This window comes from Nyctereutes procyonoides, unplaced genomic scaffold, assembly GCF_905146905.1.
Source record: "Nyctereutes procyonoides isolate TBG_1078 unplaced genomic scaffold, NYPRO_anot_genome, whole genome shotgun sequence".
NCBI lineage: Eukaryota > Metazoa > Chordata > Mammalia > Carnivora > Canidae > Nyctereutes > Nyctereutes procyonoides.
In genome coordinates this window covers 3,465,118-3,487,226 of record NW_026575045.1, presented here as the reverse complement: position 1 = coordinate 3,487,226, position 22,109 = coordinate 3,465,118, and the positions used below count along the sequence as shown (strand labels likewise).

Below are 22,109 nucleotides of genomic sequence, written 5' to 3'. Positions count from 1 at the left end.
TAAATTCAGTATATACTGTTGAATTTATTGTTGTGGCAACAGTTAATTACAGTGTTCTTTTTCTTCCATGCACTTAGTTTCTGATAATAATGAAGACACTGATGGTGATGGTGTTCATGAAGTAACAAGCCGAGATAGTCCAGTTTATCCCAAATGTTTGCTTGATGATGATCTTGTCCTGGGAGTTTACATTCATCGTACTGATCGACTTAAGTCTGATTTTATGATTTCTCACCCGATGGTAAAAATTCATGTGATTGATGAGAATACTGGTCAGTATGTCAAGAAAGATGATAGGTAATTTTTTAAATTGCACAGCCAACCCTTGAAATTGAAACTGTCTACAGTAGAAGTCCTCTTTTCTGCCCTTGAAAGTCAATGGAAATAAAGCTAAGGATTTGTGTTAGAGAATAATTTACTGGTGATAGGTGTTCATCAACCATTGATACTGATCAGTATGTTTTATAGGAGAGATAGAGAACATTGTTAATTTAGTGATTCATTTGAAGTAGAGGGGGTTCGAGACAGCTTCTGCCAAACTTAATGACTAATTTATGGCATTGAACTTGCAGTGTAAATCACTGTGTTTGCACTGAACATGCCTTAATTGTCTAGCTTTATATCTTTCTTTTGAAGTTGTTATTTGGGCCTCAGATGAAAACAGTGAATCTTTAATTTTTTCTAATATTATTTCTATAGCTGATACATGCTTGAAGCTTATAAATAGAAAGCAGAGTAAAATAAATGATTATACTAGAATCTGAAAAGGTCATTTGCTTGGAAAAATTACAAGGATGAGGAACATGAAGATTATCAAAATTAAGTTATTCAGTTATCTTAGGGCATACAAAAAATATGGCACAGTTGAAAGCGTTTGCAATTCTTTTATGCTCGTTTTCTTTCAATGTGTACTGTACTATTTTATTCCAAACTCATTTACGATAATGAAGGAGTCTAGCTCTGTATGCTGCACTCTCACTTTAAATTTCTATAATAAGATAATTCTGTGAAACCAATCAGTAGTAAGTAAATACAAGATAGTAGGATGCTACCACTTCTACATCTTAAAATTTGTAATTTTCTCAGTGGACAACAAAAATAATTTTTCATTATATATCATGACTATTCATTATTTCTTCACCTTGAACACTATATTTTTTTCTCATCTCAAAATTATCATAAAGAAATGTGTTAATGAAAGTATCTTTTTTTGGACAGTGGACGGCCTGTTTCATCTTACTATGAAAAAGAGAGTGTGGATTACATTCTTCCTATTATGACCCAGCCATATGATTTTAAACAGTTAAAATCAAGACTTCCAGAGTGGGAAGAACAAATTATATTTAATGAAAACTTTCCCTATTTGCTTCGAGATTTTGATGAGAGCCCTAAAGTCATCTTGTTTTTTGAGGTATGAATAGAATAGACCAATTAAAACTAGATTTTGGTTAATAGTTTAATAGCATAAATGTAAACTATTGTTTTTAGTATTTTAATAATGCAACAAAATAGTGTGAGGACTTAATCTCTAGGATTTAGTGTTTGTAATATGCTATGGAGATATAATTGAGAAATACAGGTAATAGCATATTTGCTGAGTATTTACCATTGTGAGTAATTAGCCGTGTAATTCACTCTGTTATTTAATTCTGATAGTAATGCCATGACTATAAACTTAAGTGATGAATCTAATCTATAGCTATACAATCCTCCATTTTTAACCCATTTTACAAAATGTAAACTCATTTTTGTATCAGACCCCCTTAGAGTTTATATACAACTGAGAGAAATACACAGATCATTTGACTAACATAATGTAATATATAACCAAAATGAAGTAGAGCTTCCTAGATAGGGGAGGGTGAATGGAGGGTCAGAGCAATCAGGGAACATTTTATGAAATAGATGGCCTTTGAGCCGAGTTGTTATACTAATGTTTTTATACAAAGGAAATCAAGGTTCAGAGTATAAAGTTTACTTACCCAAAGTTACTCCAATTTTAAGTGTAGGTAATTTGTAGGTGGTTTGAATCTAAAATACACATTTCTCTACTTTGTGGCATCTCTCCCTAAGCAAAGAGAAGTGAAGAAAACCTCTCAGTTTAAGCAAGATGAGGAAAATTAGCATTGGAAAGGCAGGGGCATGACTAACGCCAAGGACTGATTTTGTGGAATTACTTGTTTTTATGCTCTTTTAACTTTCAGATGATCTGTATATGTTTGTGATATGAATATTCCACCATTACATCTGTGATTATGTTGTATGATTTATACAGAGCTGTGATTTTTTAAAGAGTGATGTAACTTGTTTGTCAAGGAACTTTTTCTTTGTCAGAGAAATTTGGTTATAATGTTCACATTCATTTTAGTAATATTCATAAATTTAAGAAAGATTGTTGGAATATGACATTTTTTCGTTGCTTCCTAAGGTTTTTTTTGGGGGGGGGTGGAGTTTTGTTTTTTTAGTTTTAGGAATAGAATTTAGTGATTCATCACTTATATATAACATACCCAGTGCTCGCCCCCAACAATTGCCCTCCTTAACATCCATCACCTTGCTTAGTCCACCCTCCTCCCCTCCACCAACCCACAGTTTGTTTCCTGTAGTAAAGAGTCTTTTCTGATTTGCCTCCCTCTGTTTTTATTTTATCTTTTCTTCCCTTCCCCTATATTCATCTGTTTTGTTTCTTAAATTCCACATGTGACTGAAATCATATGGTATTTGTCTTTCTCTTACTTATTTCACTTAGCATAATACACTCTAGTTCATTCATGTTGCAAATGGCAAGATTCCATTCTTTTTGATGGCTCAGTAATATTCCATTGTACTTGTTTATGTGTGTGTTTTTATACACACATACCATATCTTCTTTATCCATTCATCAGTCAGTGGACATTTGGGCTCTTTCCATAATTTGGCTATTATTAATAGTGCTGCTATAAACATTGGGGTGCATGTGCCCCTTTGAATCTATTTTTGTAGCCTTTAGATAAGTACCTAGTAGTGCAGTTGCTGGGTCATAGGATAGTTCTATTTTTAACTTAAGGAACTTCTAATACTGTTTTCCAGAGTAGCAGTTGCTTCTTAAGTTTTAATATAATCTATTATTGTCTACACAACTACTTTTGATTTCAGCTTTTAAGGATTTATTGAGGACAACTTGATATCTATAAGAAGTCTTTAAAATCATTATTCCACTTCTAAGTATTTTTACTAAGGGAAAAATTACATGAACACGAAGACATGTGCAGGAATATTTATTTGAATACTGTAACAGAAAAATTTTAGGGAGACAAATCTCTTCCATCAGAAAAGGTTTGGTTATATAAATAGTGTTTTTTATTAGATTTATGATATTTATAATACCAAAGTATACTAGGCAGAGATTAACATGATGAAATACATATATGTGTATTGACATGAAGAAATATTCACTACATAGTATATGAAAATAGTTTGCAAATTAGCATTGGATTTATAGTAACATACATATATTTAAGAAAGCACAGAAAAAGGTTTAGATGTGGTATAAACCAGATGTTAATGTTGATCATCTATGGATCTGGATTACAAGTTGTTTTTACTTTGTTACATATTTTTATTGTATTGTTAGTATTTTTTCACTGAGCATCTATTGTGTCCGAAGACAGATTTAAGTATATAAAGAAAAGGGATGAATGGAGTATGTATTATTTTTTTAAGCTATCTATAAAGATTTGTTACCTCAGCTGAGCTTTTGAGAAACACCAGTAAGTTCAAAGTTATAGTCTCTTGACAAGTATCTAGAATACAGATGGTGTCTGTGGCAGCTTTGTTCCAAATCCATGAGTTTTAACATCCAGATAGGATGGAGATATGAAAGAAATCCTCCTGAGAAATCTAATGACAGCATATATCCAAAGAGAAAATCCCCAACTTCAGGAAGGTGATGATACAAGGAAGGACTCAGAGATGTGATCACGTGTTTTTTAAAACAATCGTTTGAAGTCTGCTCTCATACATAAAATAAAAGATTAAAGCTTAAGAATTCTAAACCTGATGTATTAGTGCTTAGACTATATTTGAGGTAATTAATACTTTGTCTTGGATGTGAAATAAATCTTAATAAATGATTTATTAATAAAGAGAAACTCTATGAAGAAAAGACATTTTACATTACAAATTATTTTTTAATTTCAATAATATGTTACTAGAAAATGTTAAATTTTAGGTAGGTAGTATTCTGTGAAATAATTTTTTATACTTATTTACAGATTCTTGATTTCTTAAGCATGGATGAAATTAGGAATAATTCTGAAATTCAAAACCAAGAATGTGGCTTTCGGAAAATTGCCTGGGCATTTCTCAAGGTACGTTTTTCACCCATTTGGGATGCTTTAAAAATAAGCTTCATGGCATGCCTGGGTGGCTCGGCAGTTGAGTGTCTGCCTTTGGCCCAGGGCGTGATCCTGGAGTGCCGGGACCAAGTCTCACATCGGGCTGCCTGCGTGGAGCCTGCTTCTCCCTCTGCCTGTGTCTCTGCCTCTCTCTCTCTCTGTCTCTCATGAATAAATAGGAGAAATCTTAAAAAAAAATCTTCAAATCTGATTGGCTACATTTTCCCAAGTTGATTTGGTTTCTTATAAGGAGTTATGATCTAAGATTGTGGCTGTGAATAATTGTTAATTCAAGCTAAGGTGATACTCAGATTCTTAAGTCTCTATGAGTGTCTAATGTTTGCCAGATACATTATTTGGTTCTGAGTGTGTAGTATTTAAAAAGATACAAGACAACCCTGCTATCATTTATTCAACTTAAAAGATACTTATTTAATTCTTTGTGTGTCCCAGCAGTAGTTCGAGTCAGTAAACAAACTCCATGGCCTTGTAGACTTCATGTTCTCACAAGCAGAGCAGATATAAAACCATTATTATACAATTTATCATTTATTGCAATTTTTGTAAATATTTTGTGGAGGTCAGGGAAAGATTTCCTAAGGAAGGGACATTGAACCTGAGTATTAGCTAGATGGTAGCAGTGGCTAAATAGAGGGTACCACATATTCAAAGACCCTGATGTTGGAAGGAGTGAGATACACTTAGGTAACCAAAAGGCAGGGTCCCTGGGTGGCGCAGCAGTTTAGCGCCTGCCTTCAGCCCAGGGCGCGATCCTGGAGACCTGGGATCGAATCCCACGTCGGGCTCCCGGTACATGGAGCCTGCTTCTCCCTCTGCCTATGTCTCTGCCTCTCTCTCTCTGTGTGTGTGACTATCATAAATAAAAATAAATAAATAAATAAAAGATAACCAAAAGGCCACTGAGATTAGGGGACAGAGACTAAGTGGGGAAATGATGTCTGAAGAGATGGCTGGGTGGACAAGGTCTTGATTATGCAAGATTTTTGAAGCCATTATAGAATTCTAAAGAACAATGGGAAGCCATTATAGGATTTTAAACAAAAGGGCAGAATAATCTGACTTAATGTTTTAGAAAGATTACTTTGCTTGGTGGAGAATAAATTAGAGAGGGTATACATATGTATCCTGGAAGGTTAAGGTGGAAAACTTGGTAGGAAATGATGGTATAAAGACATGATAAGTTGATTTTTACAAATAGGGAAATTTTAATTTTATAATTCTTCTATTTCTGGTATCTTTTATTTCTGACTTCAAACATAAATGATTTCTAAAAAGTCTTGAAATTAAAAAAAAGTCTTGAAATTAATCTATTTTGTATGATTTATAAAACTTCTCCATTTGTGTATCCATCCATTCAATAATATTAAGTGTCTAGGAAATGCCAGGCACTCTGCTAAATACAGAGCTTTCATAGATAAATTAGATGTTGTTCTTATTCTCCAGTTCAGTGTCTATATAAACATGTTGCTTACGTGATTATGTGCTATAGAGTGGATGCTGTGAAAATCCAGGTAAGGCCCTTAATCCATATTGAGAGGTTAGAGAGAGACTTTAGAAGAGATGCAGTCTGAGACATATGGATGGCTCAGTCAGTTAAGGGCCTGACCCATGACTTCAGCCCAGGTCATGATCTCAATGTTGTGAGATCCAGCACCCCATGTCAGACTCTGCGCTGAGCATGGAACCTGCTTGGGATTCTCTCTCCCTCTCCCTTTGCCCCTACCTCACTTGCATGTGCTCTTGCTCTCTCTCTAAAAATAAATAAGTCTTTAAAAAAAAAAAAAGTGCAATCTGACTGCTAAATGGAAGCCAGAGTGACTATGGAAGGAAGTAGTTCTAGAGTGGACTTAGAAATGTCTTCATCCAATGTAGCTTCCAAAATCACCCTTTTGTAACCTGTTATAATTTTTTTATATCCCCTTCATACTGATTTAGAGAAAAGAAAAAAAGCAAGAGCCAAAAACCACGCCATTGTGTGGTCTTACTAGAAAGCACTTTTGTTCCTTTTAAAAATACTAAGACTTGCACAGAACTGCAGTAATAACTACAAACTATACTTGGGAAACAATGTCTTACAACATTTTTACCTTTAAGTGTATATAGATTTTTATTTATCCATTTTATGCCATTGGCAGAAATGGCAAGTCAGGAATTCTTCCATCTCTGGCCCTCCAAAGAGTAAGTGTTCTGTGTACCTCCTCCACCTTCATTAGGTTGTAAGTTCTTCAAAGGCACCACAGTGACTTCTTTTTGACAAATCTGTTAAACATATTTTAGGTCTTACTTTACCAGATCTCTTTGCTTCACTCTCTTGAAACTCTCTCTTCCATGATTATCACCTGCTCCCAGCATATTAGCAGCACACAGAAAGTGTCCAGTGAATGTCTGTTGAGAGAAGTAGCAAATGTATGGAAACAGTGACTAGGAAAAATCCATCTTTGAAAGTAGCATGAGGGCACCTGGGTGGCTCAGTTGGTTAAGTGGCTATCTTTGCCTCAAGTTAGGATCCCAGAACCCTGGGATCTAGTCCTATATCAAGCTCTGCACTTAGCAGGGAGCCTACTTCTCCCTCTGCCTCTCCCCTCCACTCCTGCTTTCTCTCCCTCAAGGAAATAAATAAAATCTTTTAGAAAGTAGCATGAATCAAAATAAAATTTAAGCATGTTAATACCTATACCATTGGTTCCAGGAATGTCCTAGATAATTGTAAAGTTACTGTAGTGGTCCAAATAAACCCCAAAAGACCCTTATCCAAATAATTGAGACATAGTTCTCAGCTAGAGACACTTAATTCATTTAGTGCACATATATTACTATTAAGTTATAAAATAATAAAGCCTTATTTAGCCACGTTTTACACTATATTATTGTAATCATAATGATAGGATCTTGGGCAGATCTTACTCATTTACTCATGCTAAGCATCATACTCGTGTAAACTAGATTGCCCAGTGAGTATGAAAACCTGTAGAAAGTATGATTTAGAAGTTGGGAATTATATCTCCTTAAAATATTACTCCCTCATGATAAACTCTGGGCAGATAGGAGTAGGGTTTATGAAGGGAGTCTTGAGGGCTAAAAATTCAGTTGCTGAATGCTTCTATTACTCTATTGAAACTGTTCTTTATCCCTGTATATCATAACATCAACTCTCAGCTTATGACCTCCAATTTGACTTAACATCCTTCCCTAGAAGACTAGGGATGAGATGGGCTATATTTTTGCTAGCTCTGTTTATTGATGCCTCATTCCTGAACACACTGCAATCTGGATTTTGTTTCAGCTATAAAAGTGTCTCCAGATAAATCATCAGTGACTTTTAATTTGCCACATTAGTAAGTGAACATTTTTTAGATCTTCTTTTATCCACACCCATGTGTGTTTAATACATCACTCTCCTGAACCCATTCCCTGGGTTTTCATGACATCATCTTTTCCTGATTTTCCCTCTACCATTCCTTCACTTTCTTTCATGGTCTTCCTCTTACCTCTTTGATATCAATCGTACTCATGGTTTCAGCTTTATTCTACTTTTCTTAAATCACTTTTCTTGCCTCTGCCTTAGATTTCAGATATTTCAACTTAGACAACCTATAAATATCTCAGACTTCCCCACTCTGAACATCCTACCTAAACCCTTTACCCCTTCTGTATCTGCTCCTTCAGTTGATAGCACTGCCATCAGCCCAGTCTCCCATATTTACAGCCTTAGGAGTTGCACTGTTCATTTTAGTAGCCACAAATCATACATGGCTATTTGATTTCAAATTAATTAATTAAGATTAGATATAACTAAAACCTGAGTTCCACAGTTGCACTAGTCACACTTCACGTGCCCAGTAACCATAAGTGACTAGTGTATCTTGTTTTGGGAGCCATGAGTATAGAACGTTCTCATCATCACAGAATGTTTTTTGGACAACATTGCTTTAGGATCTTTCCTGAATCTTCCTTCCTTTCCCTTTCCAAGTTGCATCAGTCGGTAACAACTACTGAATATATTCCCTGCCCTCAGCCCCTGCTCTCCTAGGTTGTCACCTTTGTGTTCTGCCTGAACTGCTGCCAAAGTACCCAACTGTCCCCTAATTTGTAGAGGACATAAAGGCTTAACGTGCATTTTCTACTTACTGTCATAATCTAATGAAAGAGGACCTATTTTGAGTTGAGATTGTTATTTTTCTCATAAGCATGTCCATTTATTTAGCTTAAATATAAGTTGCTTTAATAGGCTTTTTATTGAATAACCTTTTTTCAGAAAGTAGACTGAAATGTTTTTTAATGTAATTAATGTTTTGAGTTTATGCTAATCACTCCTTGAAAATGATTTTGACTTTTTAAAAATTAAAACATTAGAATGGTACCATTAAAGGGGCACCTGTGTGGCTCAGTCAGTTAAACATCAGACCCTGATTTCAGTTCAGGTCATGATTTCAGGGTCATGAGATTGAGCCCCATGTCAGGCTCTGTGCTAGATGTAGAGCCTGCTTAATATTCCCTATGCCCTCCTGCCCCCCACTTGTGTGCATGCTCTCACTCTCCCCTCCCCCATGCATGCACAGTCTCAAAAAAAATTTTTTTAAGTTACCATTAAAAATACTGATACTAAACAAATGGAAGATTTGCTTCTGTGTTCAAATAATGTGCATTTTAACTTTATCACTGTTATCCAAACAAAGGTATCTTGATTACCTCTGTGCCAAGTAACATCTGGCACAGTAATACAAATGCTTTACCAACAAAGGTATCTTGATTACCTCTGTGCCAAGTAACATCTGGCATGTAATACAAATGCTTTACCAACAGCCTGAATTATACAGGTCAGACAGCTATCAGGAAAATATTTAAAAAGTCATTTGTGTTACCTTTTCTCAAAATGATCTGGAATTGTGTTTAACCAACATTGTCAATGTTCTTTGCTTTATATATCTAAGGAATTTCAGCATGCCATCTTTATCTTTTTAAAATGAATTTTTTGACTTTGTACTCTTGCTTTACTGGATGTATTTATTTTCAGTGAAAATAACATTTTATTGGAATTCTTATTTTAAGCTTCTTGGAGCCAATGGAAATGTAAACATCAATTCGAAACTTCGTTTGCAGCTGTATTACCCACCTACTAAGCCTCGATCCCAATTAAATGTTGCTGAAGTTTTTGAATGGTGGTCAAAATATCCAAGAAATCGTTATCCATCAACATTGTACGTAACTGTAAGAGGACTGAAAGTTCCAGAATGTGTAAGTTAATAACACATAGAAATACATGCTTTCTTTTGTTAAAATTAAATGATAGAATTATCCATTTCTAAAAATATAAGGTCTCTAAAATTATTTTAATAGATTTCTAGAATCTAAAAGTACTTTCAAGAATTACATATTAAACCTGATGTATAAAAGATATTTAAATGAACGTTTAAGTACTAAATATAAGTTTCAATGTTAGGAGAATTTTTTAAAAATAATATTGGTGTTTAAAAATAAAGGTAAAAGGAAAAAATAAAAAAAATAAAGGTAAAAGGGCAGCCCCAGTGGCCCAGCGGTTTAGTGCCACCGTCAGCCTGGGGCGTGATCCTGGAGACCCGGGATCGAGTCCCGTGTCGGGTTCCCTGCATGGAGCCTGCTTCTCCCTCTGCCTGTATCTCTGCTTCTCTCCTCTCCCTCTCTCTGCGCCTCTCATGAATAAATAAAATAAAATCTTTTTAAAAAATTAAATAAAATAAAGGTAAAAGAATGATGTAAAATAGAATTTCACAAATATTTTCTGTAAAGCTCAAGAGTAGTTAATTTTTTAGGCTTTGTAGGACATACAGTTTTTGCAACTACTCAGCTTTGCCTTTGTAGTGAGAACATAGCTACATAGATATATGTAGGTGATGCTAAATAGATGTGTGTGGATGTGTTCCAATAAAACTTTATTGGCAAAAACAGCAAGCTAGATTTGACTAAGGCATTTGCAGTACCATGATTTGCAGGCACACTCTTCATAATATTATTCAAATAATCAGTAAATAGTGTTTCTACTACTGCTTTCCATAGATTTAAAACTATGAATGATTTTAGCAAAGAATTGGTTCTACAGCAAAACTTTTGTTTTGTGTTACTTGCAGTAAGACATTTCAGGACAGTATCCTGTAAGTGATATTATAAGTGTGACCAGAGGGTTGGTTTGTATTAATTTGAATGGAGTTAAATCTCTTTTTAAGAAAAGGAAGACTTTAAAACTTTAGGTCTTTATGATACTAGTTTTGTGATATTAAAGCAAGGGATATCACAGTATATCAGAGCTGTGACATAACATCTGGTAGGTATTGATTGGTGAAGAGGCAGAAACAAAGGGGTAGAGTTATTAAAACCATTTCATGTGACCATTGGAGTTCTCTTTTTTCCTTCCAACTTTTAAGGCTTTTTGGTAAAAGAACTGCAATTTAAGCACCTTTCATCTTATTCAGCGTGATGTACATAAAAGTAGAATGTTTCTTGGGTTACATTTCCATGTTGTTTGTTTCAATATTTGAAAAGTCCTATATGCCAGAAAAGAGAAAAGGGTTAACTTGATATTTACATTTTCTCATCTTCTATACACGTTTAGATAAAGCCATCTTACCGTTCTGTGGTTGCTGTTCAAGAGGAAAAAGGTAAACCTGTGTATCGTGAACGACACCACGAGACCAATTCAGTAGATGCCGAACCTGGACTAGAAGATTCCAAGGAAGTGGTGAAGTGGAAACGACTACCTGGGCAGGTGAAGTGCTTGATCATTCTCAATTCATTTAGAGATGTCTTTATTTATTTTTAAAGCTCCAACATTCCTGAGGATAACTAGCTTGCTACTTAAAACTCAGATTACCTTTGTTTTGGTTCTTTTTTTTTTTTTTATTTACCTTTGTTTTTAACCACAATCTTGTCTTTCCATTAATTTACTTGATAACTAATAATATACATATCATGTGCATACAAGCACTATCTTGGGTTCTTTCTTTGGGGACTTGGGTTAGTTTTATCCGTTAGCTGGAGCTGTCAGAAAGGAATACCACAGACTGGGTGGCTTAAATAACATAAGCTTACTCCTTCATAGTTTTGAAGGTTGAAGTCCCAAGGGTAAGTTTACAGGGTTGGTTTACTCTGAGGCCTTTGTCCTTGACTGGCAGATAGCTGCCATCTTGCTGCCTCTTCTTGGTCTTTTTCTCTGTGCATGTAGATCACCGGTGTCTCTTCCTCTTACAAGGACAGCAGTCTTATTAGATTAGGACCCTACTCTAAAAAAAGCTCTTTAAAGATTTTTATCTCCAAATATTGTTGCATTCTGAAGTACTGAAGTTAGGGCTTCAGCATTTGAATTTTGAGGGACACAGTTCAATTCATAACAGCAATAAAAAAAAAAAAACAGATTCTTGATGATTTAAGAGGTAAATGTCCTAAGAGGGTTTTCTTTTTTTTTTAATTGAAATTCAATATATAGTATATCATTAGTTTCAGATGTAGTTTTCAATAATTCAGCTTTGCATAACACCTAGTGCTCATCACTAATGGGTTTTCTTAGTAAAATGGATTTTATTAAAAAATAGATCTTTTTAATGGATTCATGAGATTTTTTTTATAGTCCTCAACTTTTTCCTGAATCACATTTTGATGGAAATACATATATGTATATTTCTACCACAAGTTGAGCGGTGTTTAAGCTTTTACTAATGTTTTCCTTCTGGTTAACTTATTTTGCAGTAGTGAGAAGCATTGCAGATACAGTTTTGCAAATCTCTTACTTATTTCCACAAAAAGTAGAGTGGTTCATTTTGTACATTTGAGCCATTGTACATCTGAGCAGTTTATCCAAAATCTTAATTTATCCAAACATTCAGTAGTATAAGGGGGTAAAGTGATATGATTGATTGGGTCCACATCATGGAGTATCTTTAATGGTAGCCTAATATTTCATGTGAGATATGAGAAATAATGGAGAGTCTTTGAGTAGGAGAGAAGTGTGATAGTAGTCATATCTTAGAACATGTTAATGTTGGCAGTGGCATATTGGAGATCTTGAGATAGGATACATCAGAATGAGAGAAACTGTCAAGATAGTAGCTATAGTCAGTAGTGAGGTGAAAAGGGTCTAACCTTGGAATAATTGTGGTAAAAATGAAAAATAAGAGATGAATGCAAGAGAGAGATAGAATGAACAAGCACAATGTAATGACTGGCAAGATAGTAAAGAAGGGGAAAGAAGGTCCCCAATGTGTTCAGGACCTTTATATTAAATGTCCATTGAGTGTTCTGAGTACAGTGGCAAATCCTGGGCAAACAGAGAAAGTGATAGTGGCATCAGTGATTTTTTTAGCTTCGGTGGTGAGGCAGAGTTTTCTGTGTTCCTGCTCTAGGAGCAAGCAGCAGCACATGCTTATAAAACCTAACCTTTCCTTCAATTTTTTCTCATCTTTTTATTTCTCTCTTCTTTGTCTAAATCATCTGGGTGGAGAATGAAGGGAAAAGATGGGTAGCATGGTGTCCCCTACCTTGTGGACACCTAATAAATGTCTGTTGAATGTTTTACCTTCCTAGTAGCTGCTTATAATGTTTCCTGCTAATAATAATGCTGCTGAATCCTAATGCTACTTGTGAAACACCTGGTCTAGAAAGCAAACTCTTGAACTAAGAATCTTTGACTAGACCCAGTAAGGTGGGCTTGACCCTCTCAATAATCCTTATTAGTTTTATATAGAAATAATAGTTACTTACAGGGTGCTGTGATGAATATATGGAAAGACATTTGTAAGGAAGTACCACATTCATTGCATTAGTAAAGGACCAATATATGTTTAATTGAACTTTCGAAATAATAAACCCAGGAATTAAGGCTCACTGAAATTTGGAAGAGGTAGAATTAAGACAAAAAAAGTATTTTCTACAGTAGATATTATACATGGAAAGTTTGGGTTTCTTCTGGTAACAGGAAAGGAAATCATAAAAATTATGAAATTTTAATGAAATTAGTGAATGAGAAACCAACAGGAGGTGATTGATTACCTTGAAATACTTTTCAGAAGGCAGCCACAAATGATAGTTATTTTATGATCTAAAAAGAAAGAGAAATGAATATTCATACATCCCAGACTTAAGTTAGGCCCTAAAGGACATTTATGGTCTCAGAACAAGTTTATGGCTCAGCAGAAATCACTTATTAGGTGCTGTCATGGAATAAGGATGTGATGTGTGTGTGTGTGTGTGTGTGTCTATATATAGTGTGTGCATGTAATTGTGTCAGCTTTAGAGTACCAGATATTGAAATTTTCTATTCATATTTTTAGATAAATTAATTAAGTACTAGCTAGACATGGAGTATAAATTGACTTTATTTTATGGAGAACTGATTCTCTCTTTAGGAAGTAAAATAATTTACTATAATTTTCCATCATTCTGTTTATTTTCTCTTTCTCTGCATCACAGTAAAGAGACTTAAAAAAATAAAGCTCTACCACTGCAGTAATTGAATTAACAACTAGCCTTCATATTTTAATATTTCTTAATTAATTTTTTTAATGTATGTTTTTTAGGCTTGCCGTATTCCAAACAAGCACCTCTTCTCACTAAATGCAGGAGAACGAGGATGTTTTTGTCTTGCTTTCTCTCATAATGGAAGAATATTAGCAGCAGCCTGTGCCAGCCGGGACGGATATCCAATTATTTGTTAGTAACAATTCTGTTTAATCTAATTGAAGTCTATGAGGACAATTTTTGGTTTTTAATATTCATTGAAATCTTAATTTGAGTAATCCCCAGTTTTTTTTTTGTTTTGTTTTTAAGGATTTTACATATTTATTCATGAGAGACCTAGAGAGAGAGGCAGAGACACAGGCAGAGGGAGAAGCAGGCTCCATGCAGGGAGCCCGATGTGGGACTCGACTCGATCCCGGGTCTCCAGGATCCCACCCTGGGCGGAAAGCAGGAAAGCAGCGCTAAACCACTGAGCCACTGGAGCTGCCCCTCCCCAGTTTTTTAATAATAATTTTACAATATTCTGTAAAATATATTTCAGAAGTAGGATGAGAATAATCAAATAAGATGGTAAGCTTATTCTTAAAACATGCAAGAGGATTTTTGTAAGCATTTTCTATTTTAAATGCAGACATTTTGAATCATGAAGGGATTAATAAACTTCATGAGGAATTCTATCCCATTGTGGTCAGTTGATAGCAGTGATAATTTAAATTATGAAAGCCCTCCAATTTCGTATCTACTAGAATGGTAATAGTGCAGGAGTACCTAGAGGACTTCTCATTATAGTAGGGAAGGTAGCAAAGAGGCCAAAAACCCATTTTCAGATTGCTTTTAAAAAATATGGAAAACCATATTAAAAAGAAAAATTTCTGTAGCTGTAGAGATTTTTTTTTTTATGTGAGCACTGCCTATTCTTTTAGACTGAGAGGCATTAAATACTTTCCCTTGTTTCTTGCATAATAATGAAAACCAGCAGGAAGTAGCCTACTCCTCATGAGCATGTGCCCTAAGTGCTATGTGGTATTGAACTTCCCTCAGCTTCACACAGTTTATTTCTGATGATTTACTCTTTTCAGCAAGGACTTCTAATTGGCTTGATTAGCATTTATTCAAAAAATATTCCTCCTCATGAAATAATATTAGCTTTAAAAAAATACAAAATTATTTGTGTAGTTTGATGATGACCATGCTATTTTAAAAATTCACTGAAACATGCGTGGAGGAAAAATGACTCTTAGAAAACATGCTCCAGAATAATTTATTTCTTTTGGGCAGTGAAAGTTATTTTCATTCTGGTTTATGTTTTCAGCATTTCAGTAATAAATATGTGTTACTTTATGCTTAAAAAAATCTTGTTCAAAATGCTATATAAATTTAGACATTCTCTCAAAAAACAAGAATATTTGTCTTTGGCTTCTGATTGTTCAGTTATGATGTATCTACTTGGAATTTGTTTAGCTTGTTGGAGTGTGGATTACTGTTTTTCACAAAATTGGGGAGTTTTCTGTCTTTATTTCTTCAGATTGTTCTCCTTTCTGTTTTTTCTCTTCTGAGACTCTCATCATCTCTGTTGGTACACTTGGTCCCATAGGTTTCTGAAGCTTTATTCTTTTTCTTCATTCTTTTTCTTTCTGTTCCTCAGACTACATAATCTCAAACGACCTGTCCTCAAGTTGATTCTTCTGCCAGTTCTGATCTGTTATTGAGCCCCTCTGGTGAATTGTTTATTTCCCTTGTTATACTTTTCAATTCTAAAATTTTTATTGGTCTTTTTTACTTTTTATAATTTCTGTTTCTTTATTGACGCTTTTTTTGGTGAGAATTATTCTCACACCTTAATTCTTTAAACATGGCTTTCTTGATATCTGTGAACATATTTGTAAGAGTGGATTTAAAGTCTTTGCCTGGAAAGACCAATGTCTTGGCTTCTTCATGGACAGTTTCTGTGGACTGCCTTGTTTCCTGTGTATGACCGTACTTGACTGTTTCAGTTTTTTCATGTGTCCCATATTACATGTGTGGCAGGTCTGGACATCAGATTCCTCTCTTTCCGCCTCCTCTCCACCCACCCACTCAGGATTTGTTGTTGCTGAAGTCTCTTTTCAGTTAACTTGGTGGTCAGCTATGGTGAAGATTTTTTAAATACCTTGAGTGAATAGATCTCCCAGCCTTTACAAGGATATGGTGTGTTGGGATATGCTCTTATCACTTCACGGCAAGCAGTCTGTACCTCTGCCTTAGCCTTCACTTCCTGTTTGCACAGAGCCTCTTCAGGTCAGTCAGAGTGAGAGAGGGCCTCTAGTCTTTGGTTCACATACATATGTCCTGCTGGGTTCTCAGGAGTTTGTTGGAATTTGTCAAAGTCCCCTATGGACATCTCATTTCAAGTTTTTTCCTTTTACATTTTTTGCTCAGCCTCTCCTTAGCCTCAGTTGATATCACTGCTCAGTTAACTATGCCACTGATTATTTCAGCAAGCACCCTAGGGTTAGGGCTGTTCACACAGAGCATGCTCTGAGGCAGGTCAAATAAAGCTTAGCCCTGGGAATGGAGCTGTTTAGGGAACTGCCTGCCAGGCTGTCTTAATAGTGATAAATCTTGGGGCTGGGGTTTTGGGAGAGCTTCCTACCTCTTCTGCCCCATCCCATGGCTGCTAGGCTGTTGGCTTTAAGTTGTGAGGCTATTGGTTTCTAAAGCTACTGTGGAGCTTGGGAGAGGGGAATGGGAACATGGCAAGTTAAAACACCACAAAGCTCTGGTTCTTACCAAGATTAAGCTGTTTTTCTTGAATAAATGCTCTTCATGTTGCAGGCCTTTATTTAATTTCTAGAGCTCTGAAAAAGTTAATTTGGATAATATTTACAGTGTTCTCTTTGCTTTTATCAGGGAGCAGATACTCTGGGGTCCTCCTTCTGCTATTCTGGAAGCAATTCTGTACTGCTTAGTATTTTAAAGAGCATTTGGTTTTACCACTAGGTGGAAGTAGAGACTTGCAAACTTTGTTGTTCTGAATTAAATCACTATCTGAAGATTCCCATTTTGAACTTATAGCAATAACAGAATGCCTTGTTTATCAGATTGGGTCTTATTAATTCTCTAATTATTTCATTTTGGTATTAGAATTTTCTAAAAAGGGGTGCCTGGTGGCTCAGTCAGCTAAGCATCTTCCTTTGGCTCAGGTCACGATCCCAGGGTCCTGGGATGAGCCATGATTGGACTCCCTGCTCACCGGAGAATAGGCTTCTCCCTCTGCCTCTGTGCTCCCTGCCCTCCCCCATTGTGTGCTCACTCTTGCGTTCTAGCTCTCTCAAATAAATCTGGTTTTTTTTTTTTTTTAAGAATTTTTTTTCTAACAATAGCACAGTTTAAATTTCTTCTCTAAATAATTAAAATTTTGTTTGGAATTTAATTGATTTTCAGGTAAAGTAATATCTTATTCATGAAAGCCCAAATTATAGAATCTTTGAAGTAAATTGCAATTTTAATGTGGTTTATTATTTGATTAATAAATTGTCGGCAATTATTAGGAAAGTTGCTTTGAAGAGATGAGAATAATTGTAGCATATTGTAAAATTTTATATGTGTAAATTCTTGTATTTGAGAAAATAAACACTATTTTTAAGTAGACTTTGACATTTTTTATGCTGAAAATATCTTTGGTGATAATCTTAATGCTTGCTTTGTATGCAAATTTTTATAAGCTGTGTTTTTGTCTATTACTGGATTAAGGACTCTGTCTAGAAACCCACTAATTTTTGAATATTTTCATTAGTATATGAAATTCCTTCTGGGCGTTTCATGAGAGAATTGTGTGGCCACCTCAATATCATTTATGATCTTTGCTGGTCAAATGATGATCGTTATATCCTTACTGCATCATCTGATGGCACTGCCAGGTTCGTATACTTAAGAAGTACTTTTTGTATATGTTGTATGTTGTTTGCCATCAAGGAAAACAGAGAATATAAAGTGATACAACTATTCTTATGCTTCAATAATGTTTTGCTTATCGAGGAACTGTCATACAGACTAATTACTAGTAGTAGAAAACTTTTTCCTGACGATGTTTTTATTAAATATATTTTATGTAATATGGAATGCTTCTAGTTCTCCATATCCTTAAATGAACATTATGTACATTGTTTAATACTGTACACTGTTTGACATAAGATAAACAATTGATATTTTTCTTAGAATATAAGCTCTAAATAGTAGGGATTCTCTCTTCACTGCTGTGTGCAAGGACCAGGCCACAGTGATGCACAGTGCTTGATATGGGGCAAGTAAAAGTTTCCTCTGCTATACAGAAGTACAGCATTCCTATGAAACCTTTCCTAAGATGAAATGGCATAAAGTGAAGTAGTAATTAACTATTAATTGATTTGGAAATTTTTTTAAGTGTTCCCAGACCCAAAAAATAACCTCCTTTGGAGTTTTTGATACCGTAGGACACATCTTGCTAAGGGATGCACAAAATAAATTGAGATAGAGCACAAATGCTCACAGAGTTTAAAGCTATGGCAGCTTGAAGCTGAGGTGCTGAGTGTAGTACCTGGGGAAGAGCATGGCAGTGCCACTCTCACTGCTGGGGATGTGCACTGCCTTTGTAAGGACTCACTGCAAAACAACTGCTGGACCCTTTTTTTTTTTTTTTTTTTTTTTTTTTTTTTTTGCTTTCTCCTTTTTTTCATTAAAGAAGAAATTCTCTTCAGGTTTTTTTGGTTAGTGAAAACAGGTACTAATGTAGGTCTTAGGTAAAAAACAAAGTGGTGTAATGCAAACTTTCGAGAAGCAGGGGATACCTGTAAGTGTAAGTGAATATGTACCTTGTGCTTTAAGAGTTTTATAGATTGTCAATATTTGCATTTTTCAGAATGTCAGTCATAAAGTAATTTAACCCCTTCCAACTTTTATTAAGTATCATAATAAAATTTTTAAAAGCTACTTTGTAAATTTCCTTGACATTGTTTTAGCTGCTTGTTCTACCTTGCATATATTATTAGGTAATTTTTCAAGATGCTTTATATTATATATGTAATTTAATTTGATTCCAACAAATGTGAGTGGATACACATAAATATTTGTTATCTCTGTACACCGGGAAGCTGACATTTAGAGTAGTTCTGGATACCCTCTGACTTCACTCTTCTGTATTTCTGCTTCTGGCTTTTTAAACACACTTTTTAACAGACGCTTCTAGTGCCTTGGTCCCCTCTGTCAATCTATCAGCTTCCTTTTTAATATAAAATGTCTAATGGATTAAGATGTTGTCATCACTGTTTTGTTTCTGTTTAAATGCAGAAGATAGTAACTGGTGAGACTTGATTTCCTTCCCTCTGTAGCTGGGCACCTGCTGTTAGTCCCCCTAACAGCATCCTCCAGGACCTCTGGTCTGTTTGTTCTCTCAGCATAGCCATTCTATCTGATGCAGGGTTGTACTAGAGAATAGTGCATAACCTTGCAAAGGCCTGACTGTGGATTTTTAAGTCTTGAAATCACCTGAGCTTCCATCACAGCTGAGCAAGCTTTTTCCTTATCTTTATTCAGATATCTTTTCCCATTCTTCTGGTAGCACATCCTTACAGCACTTGGAGTTCCCTACGTGGAGTTACATATTCCCACTTTCAATAGCTGACTACCTTCAACTTAACAGTGAAATTAAATGAGACATGAACTTCCTGTATCTCCCTCTGCTTTCCCACTCAGTATCTATAAATGTACCCAGCTTTATCTCTGTGGCTCCTAACAAAGATGTATGGGTAAAGACACCTTTCCGGCCACTCTTTGACATGTGCTTTTAATCTCAGTCCTTCAATCTACGATTCTGCTTCCTATACCCCTCTTGTCTCTTCTATATCTTTCTCTCTGTTGATTTTGTCCTCTCATATTAAAAATGTGCTCGAATCTCTTTAAGAAATCTTTTTCTCAGTTCTTCCTGGTTTTCATACTATCACATTATTTTTCTTTCTACACCATCAAGAATGTTCTACACACATGATCTTTAGCTCAACCCAGTGAGTCTGGCTTTCACTCCTACCTTGCTAGAGCAACCTTCTTTAAGAGCTCAGCAGTTTCTTGCTGACTCTCACACCTGGTGGTCAGTGTTGATCCTTATCCTGTTTGCTTTCACTACAGTAATTAATTGTTGATCCGTTTTAAAAGATTTTAAATTAATAGTTTTATCAACAGCCTCTTCTTTTTGCCTTTTATGAGCCTGGCCAGTTCTTGTTCCCTGTCTCTTGTTCCTCTTCCTCTGCCTGTTCTCTATAGATGTTTATTCCCAGAATCTTCCTACTTGATCATCTTCCCTGGTTTGCTGTGCTCATCTTGGTCTCTCTCCTCTTCCCCATCTTTGAATCTCACTTATATGAGCTGACTTCTAGTGCCCACTTTTTTTCGGAGTTTCACTTTCTGTTACACACTTCTCTCTGGACTGCTGGTAGCACCCCAGATCCAAACCCAGACTTCCTAATTTGCTTTCCTTTTTTAGTCCTCTTGTTGGTTTTTCTTTTTCTTTTCTTTTTCTTTTTCTTTTTTTTTTTTTATGACCTCCACCCTTTCTCCTGAGGCAGGAACTCAGAGTAGCACTTATTTCTTTTTTGTTTCCACCATAACTTCCCATATCCAGGCAATACCACAGTCTATCAGTTTGCCCTCCTAAAAGGCTACCCATTCTGTCACACTTTCTATCTTCACAGCTGTTACCTTCATTCAGACACTTGCTATCTGCCTCTTGGTTAAACTGTTGGTGCTGACTTTTCCCACTGTTCAGCCTCTTGTTCCTCCAGCTTTCCACAACCATCTTTCATACTGCCCTGGTTTTCAAAAGTCTTTGATTCCCACCACCCTTTTGAAAATGTTCTAGTTCCTTAGCATGGCATAATAGGCATATTTCTCATTGACCCTACATCCGTCTCCTGTGTACTTGCCATATACCCTCAGCCTCACCCACACAATCTTTTTAAATGCCCTTAGCATCTTACCCTCTTTGGTATCTCTCCATGCCTCCTCTTCCTGTACTTAAATGCCCTTTTCCTGGGCTTCCTGCTTAACGCAGTCACTCAGCAAATATTTAAGTGCCTTTTGTGAGCCACTGTGGGCTCGTAGTCATCATTTAAAACCCAGCTCAGTTTTAACCATTTCTTAAAATCTCTTGGATTTTTCCACATAGCATATACTATATTGTAGTAAAATATACCTCTTTATGTGTCTTTGAGATTGATACTCTTTGAGGGCTCTTTGTATCATAAAAGTATTTATTTGTATAGGATTAACTAAGTGAAGGAAGAAACATTGCGGCTAGAACCAAAAAGAGTGAGATTTTGAAAGAGGTAAAGATTTTGAATAAGCTAAAATTAGAGGAAAAGAATTAGAGTTGCTAATGCTCCAAGTGGCAGAAGCATGGGCTTCTGGCCGGGTCTTCTGTCTTCCTCATTAAGTGTTAGTAGTGTCTCCTGAGTAACTCCCACTGGTTCTTGCCTATTGTATATTATTTCAAATAATAATACTAAGATTTTTAAGCAAGCAACTGAAATTTTAACAGTCTTTTAAACTATATTCTTTTTATTATTTTTAATTTTTTAAAACTCTTCTAACAATCTTCATTACAAATTAGTGATTTTGTTCTTTCAATAAGTACTGTATTTCATGTAGCATATATTCATTCAAAGTATTAGTATGGTAAAAGTGTTTATGCAGTGACACACGTGCTTTATTTTCACTTGAAAACATGTTCTTTCACTTCCTTCATTATTAGTTTGGATTCTTAGTAATTGAAGATCAGATCCTGTATTTGAAGCAGCTGCTGAGAAAACTCATAGAATGTTATTCTTAAACGGCAACTGTATTTTTTTCTTTCATCGATAATTTTGAAAAGGACTTAATTTGCTTTTAGTTCTTAGGTTGTGATTAAAAGAATGAACTCAAAATCCCCCTATTAAAAATTAATATATTTTCTAATTCTAATAATTTAAACAAACTGTTTAAAATCTAGTGTTTCACACTCATTTAATACCTTTCTGTTACTAAATTTTGCCTATTTTTATGCACTGACTAGAGATGCAGAGTAACATAACAGTTTTAACTCATAGGGTTTACTCTCTTGTAAGGACTGTAGCAATGACAGTAATATTACTTTTTAAAAAATTATCCATTATTTAGAGGAAGAGATAGTAAAACTGTTGAGCATAAATTGAGTGTTTAATGCAAGTCTGTAATGTAGTCTGT

General features: G+C 35.2%; 1 protein-coding gene across 7 annotated transcripts in view; it reads left to right on the top strand.

The window, feature by feature from the left end:
• The window catches only part of AHI1 (Abelson helper integration site 1), a 200,305-nt gene that overhangs the window by 27,294 nt on the left and 150,902 nt on the right, over positions 1-22,109 (top strand). For all 7 annotated transcript variants that reach the window (XR_008664322.1, XR_008664323.1, XM_055324681.1 and 4 more), the window contains 7 exons: positions 78-297; positions 1,219-1,411; positions 4,254-4,349; positions 9,447-9,632; positions 10,984-11,136; positions 13,940-14,072; positions 17,656-17,779. Coding sequence is in view for 5 of the 7 variants with exons in the window: in XM_055324681.1 (XP_055180656.1) it covers positions 78-297; positions 1,219-1,411; positions 4,254-4,349; positions 9,447-9,632; positions 10,984-11,136; positions 13,940-14,072; positions 17,656-17,779 (1,105 nt within the window). In the remaining 2 variants the exon portion in view is untranslated. The remainder of the gene's footprint in view (positions 1-77; positions 298-1,218; positions 1,412-4,253; positions 4,350-9,446; positions 9,633-10,983; positions 11,137-13,939; positions 14,073-17,655; positions 17,780-22,109) is intronic.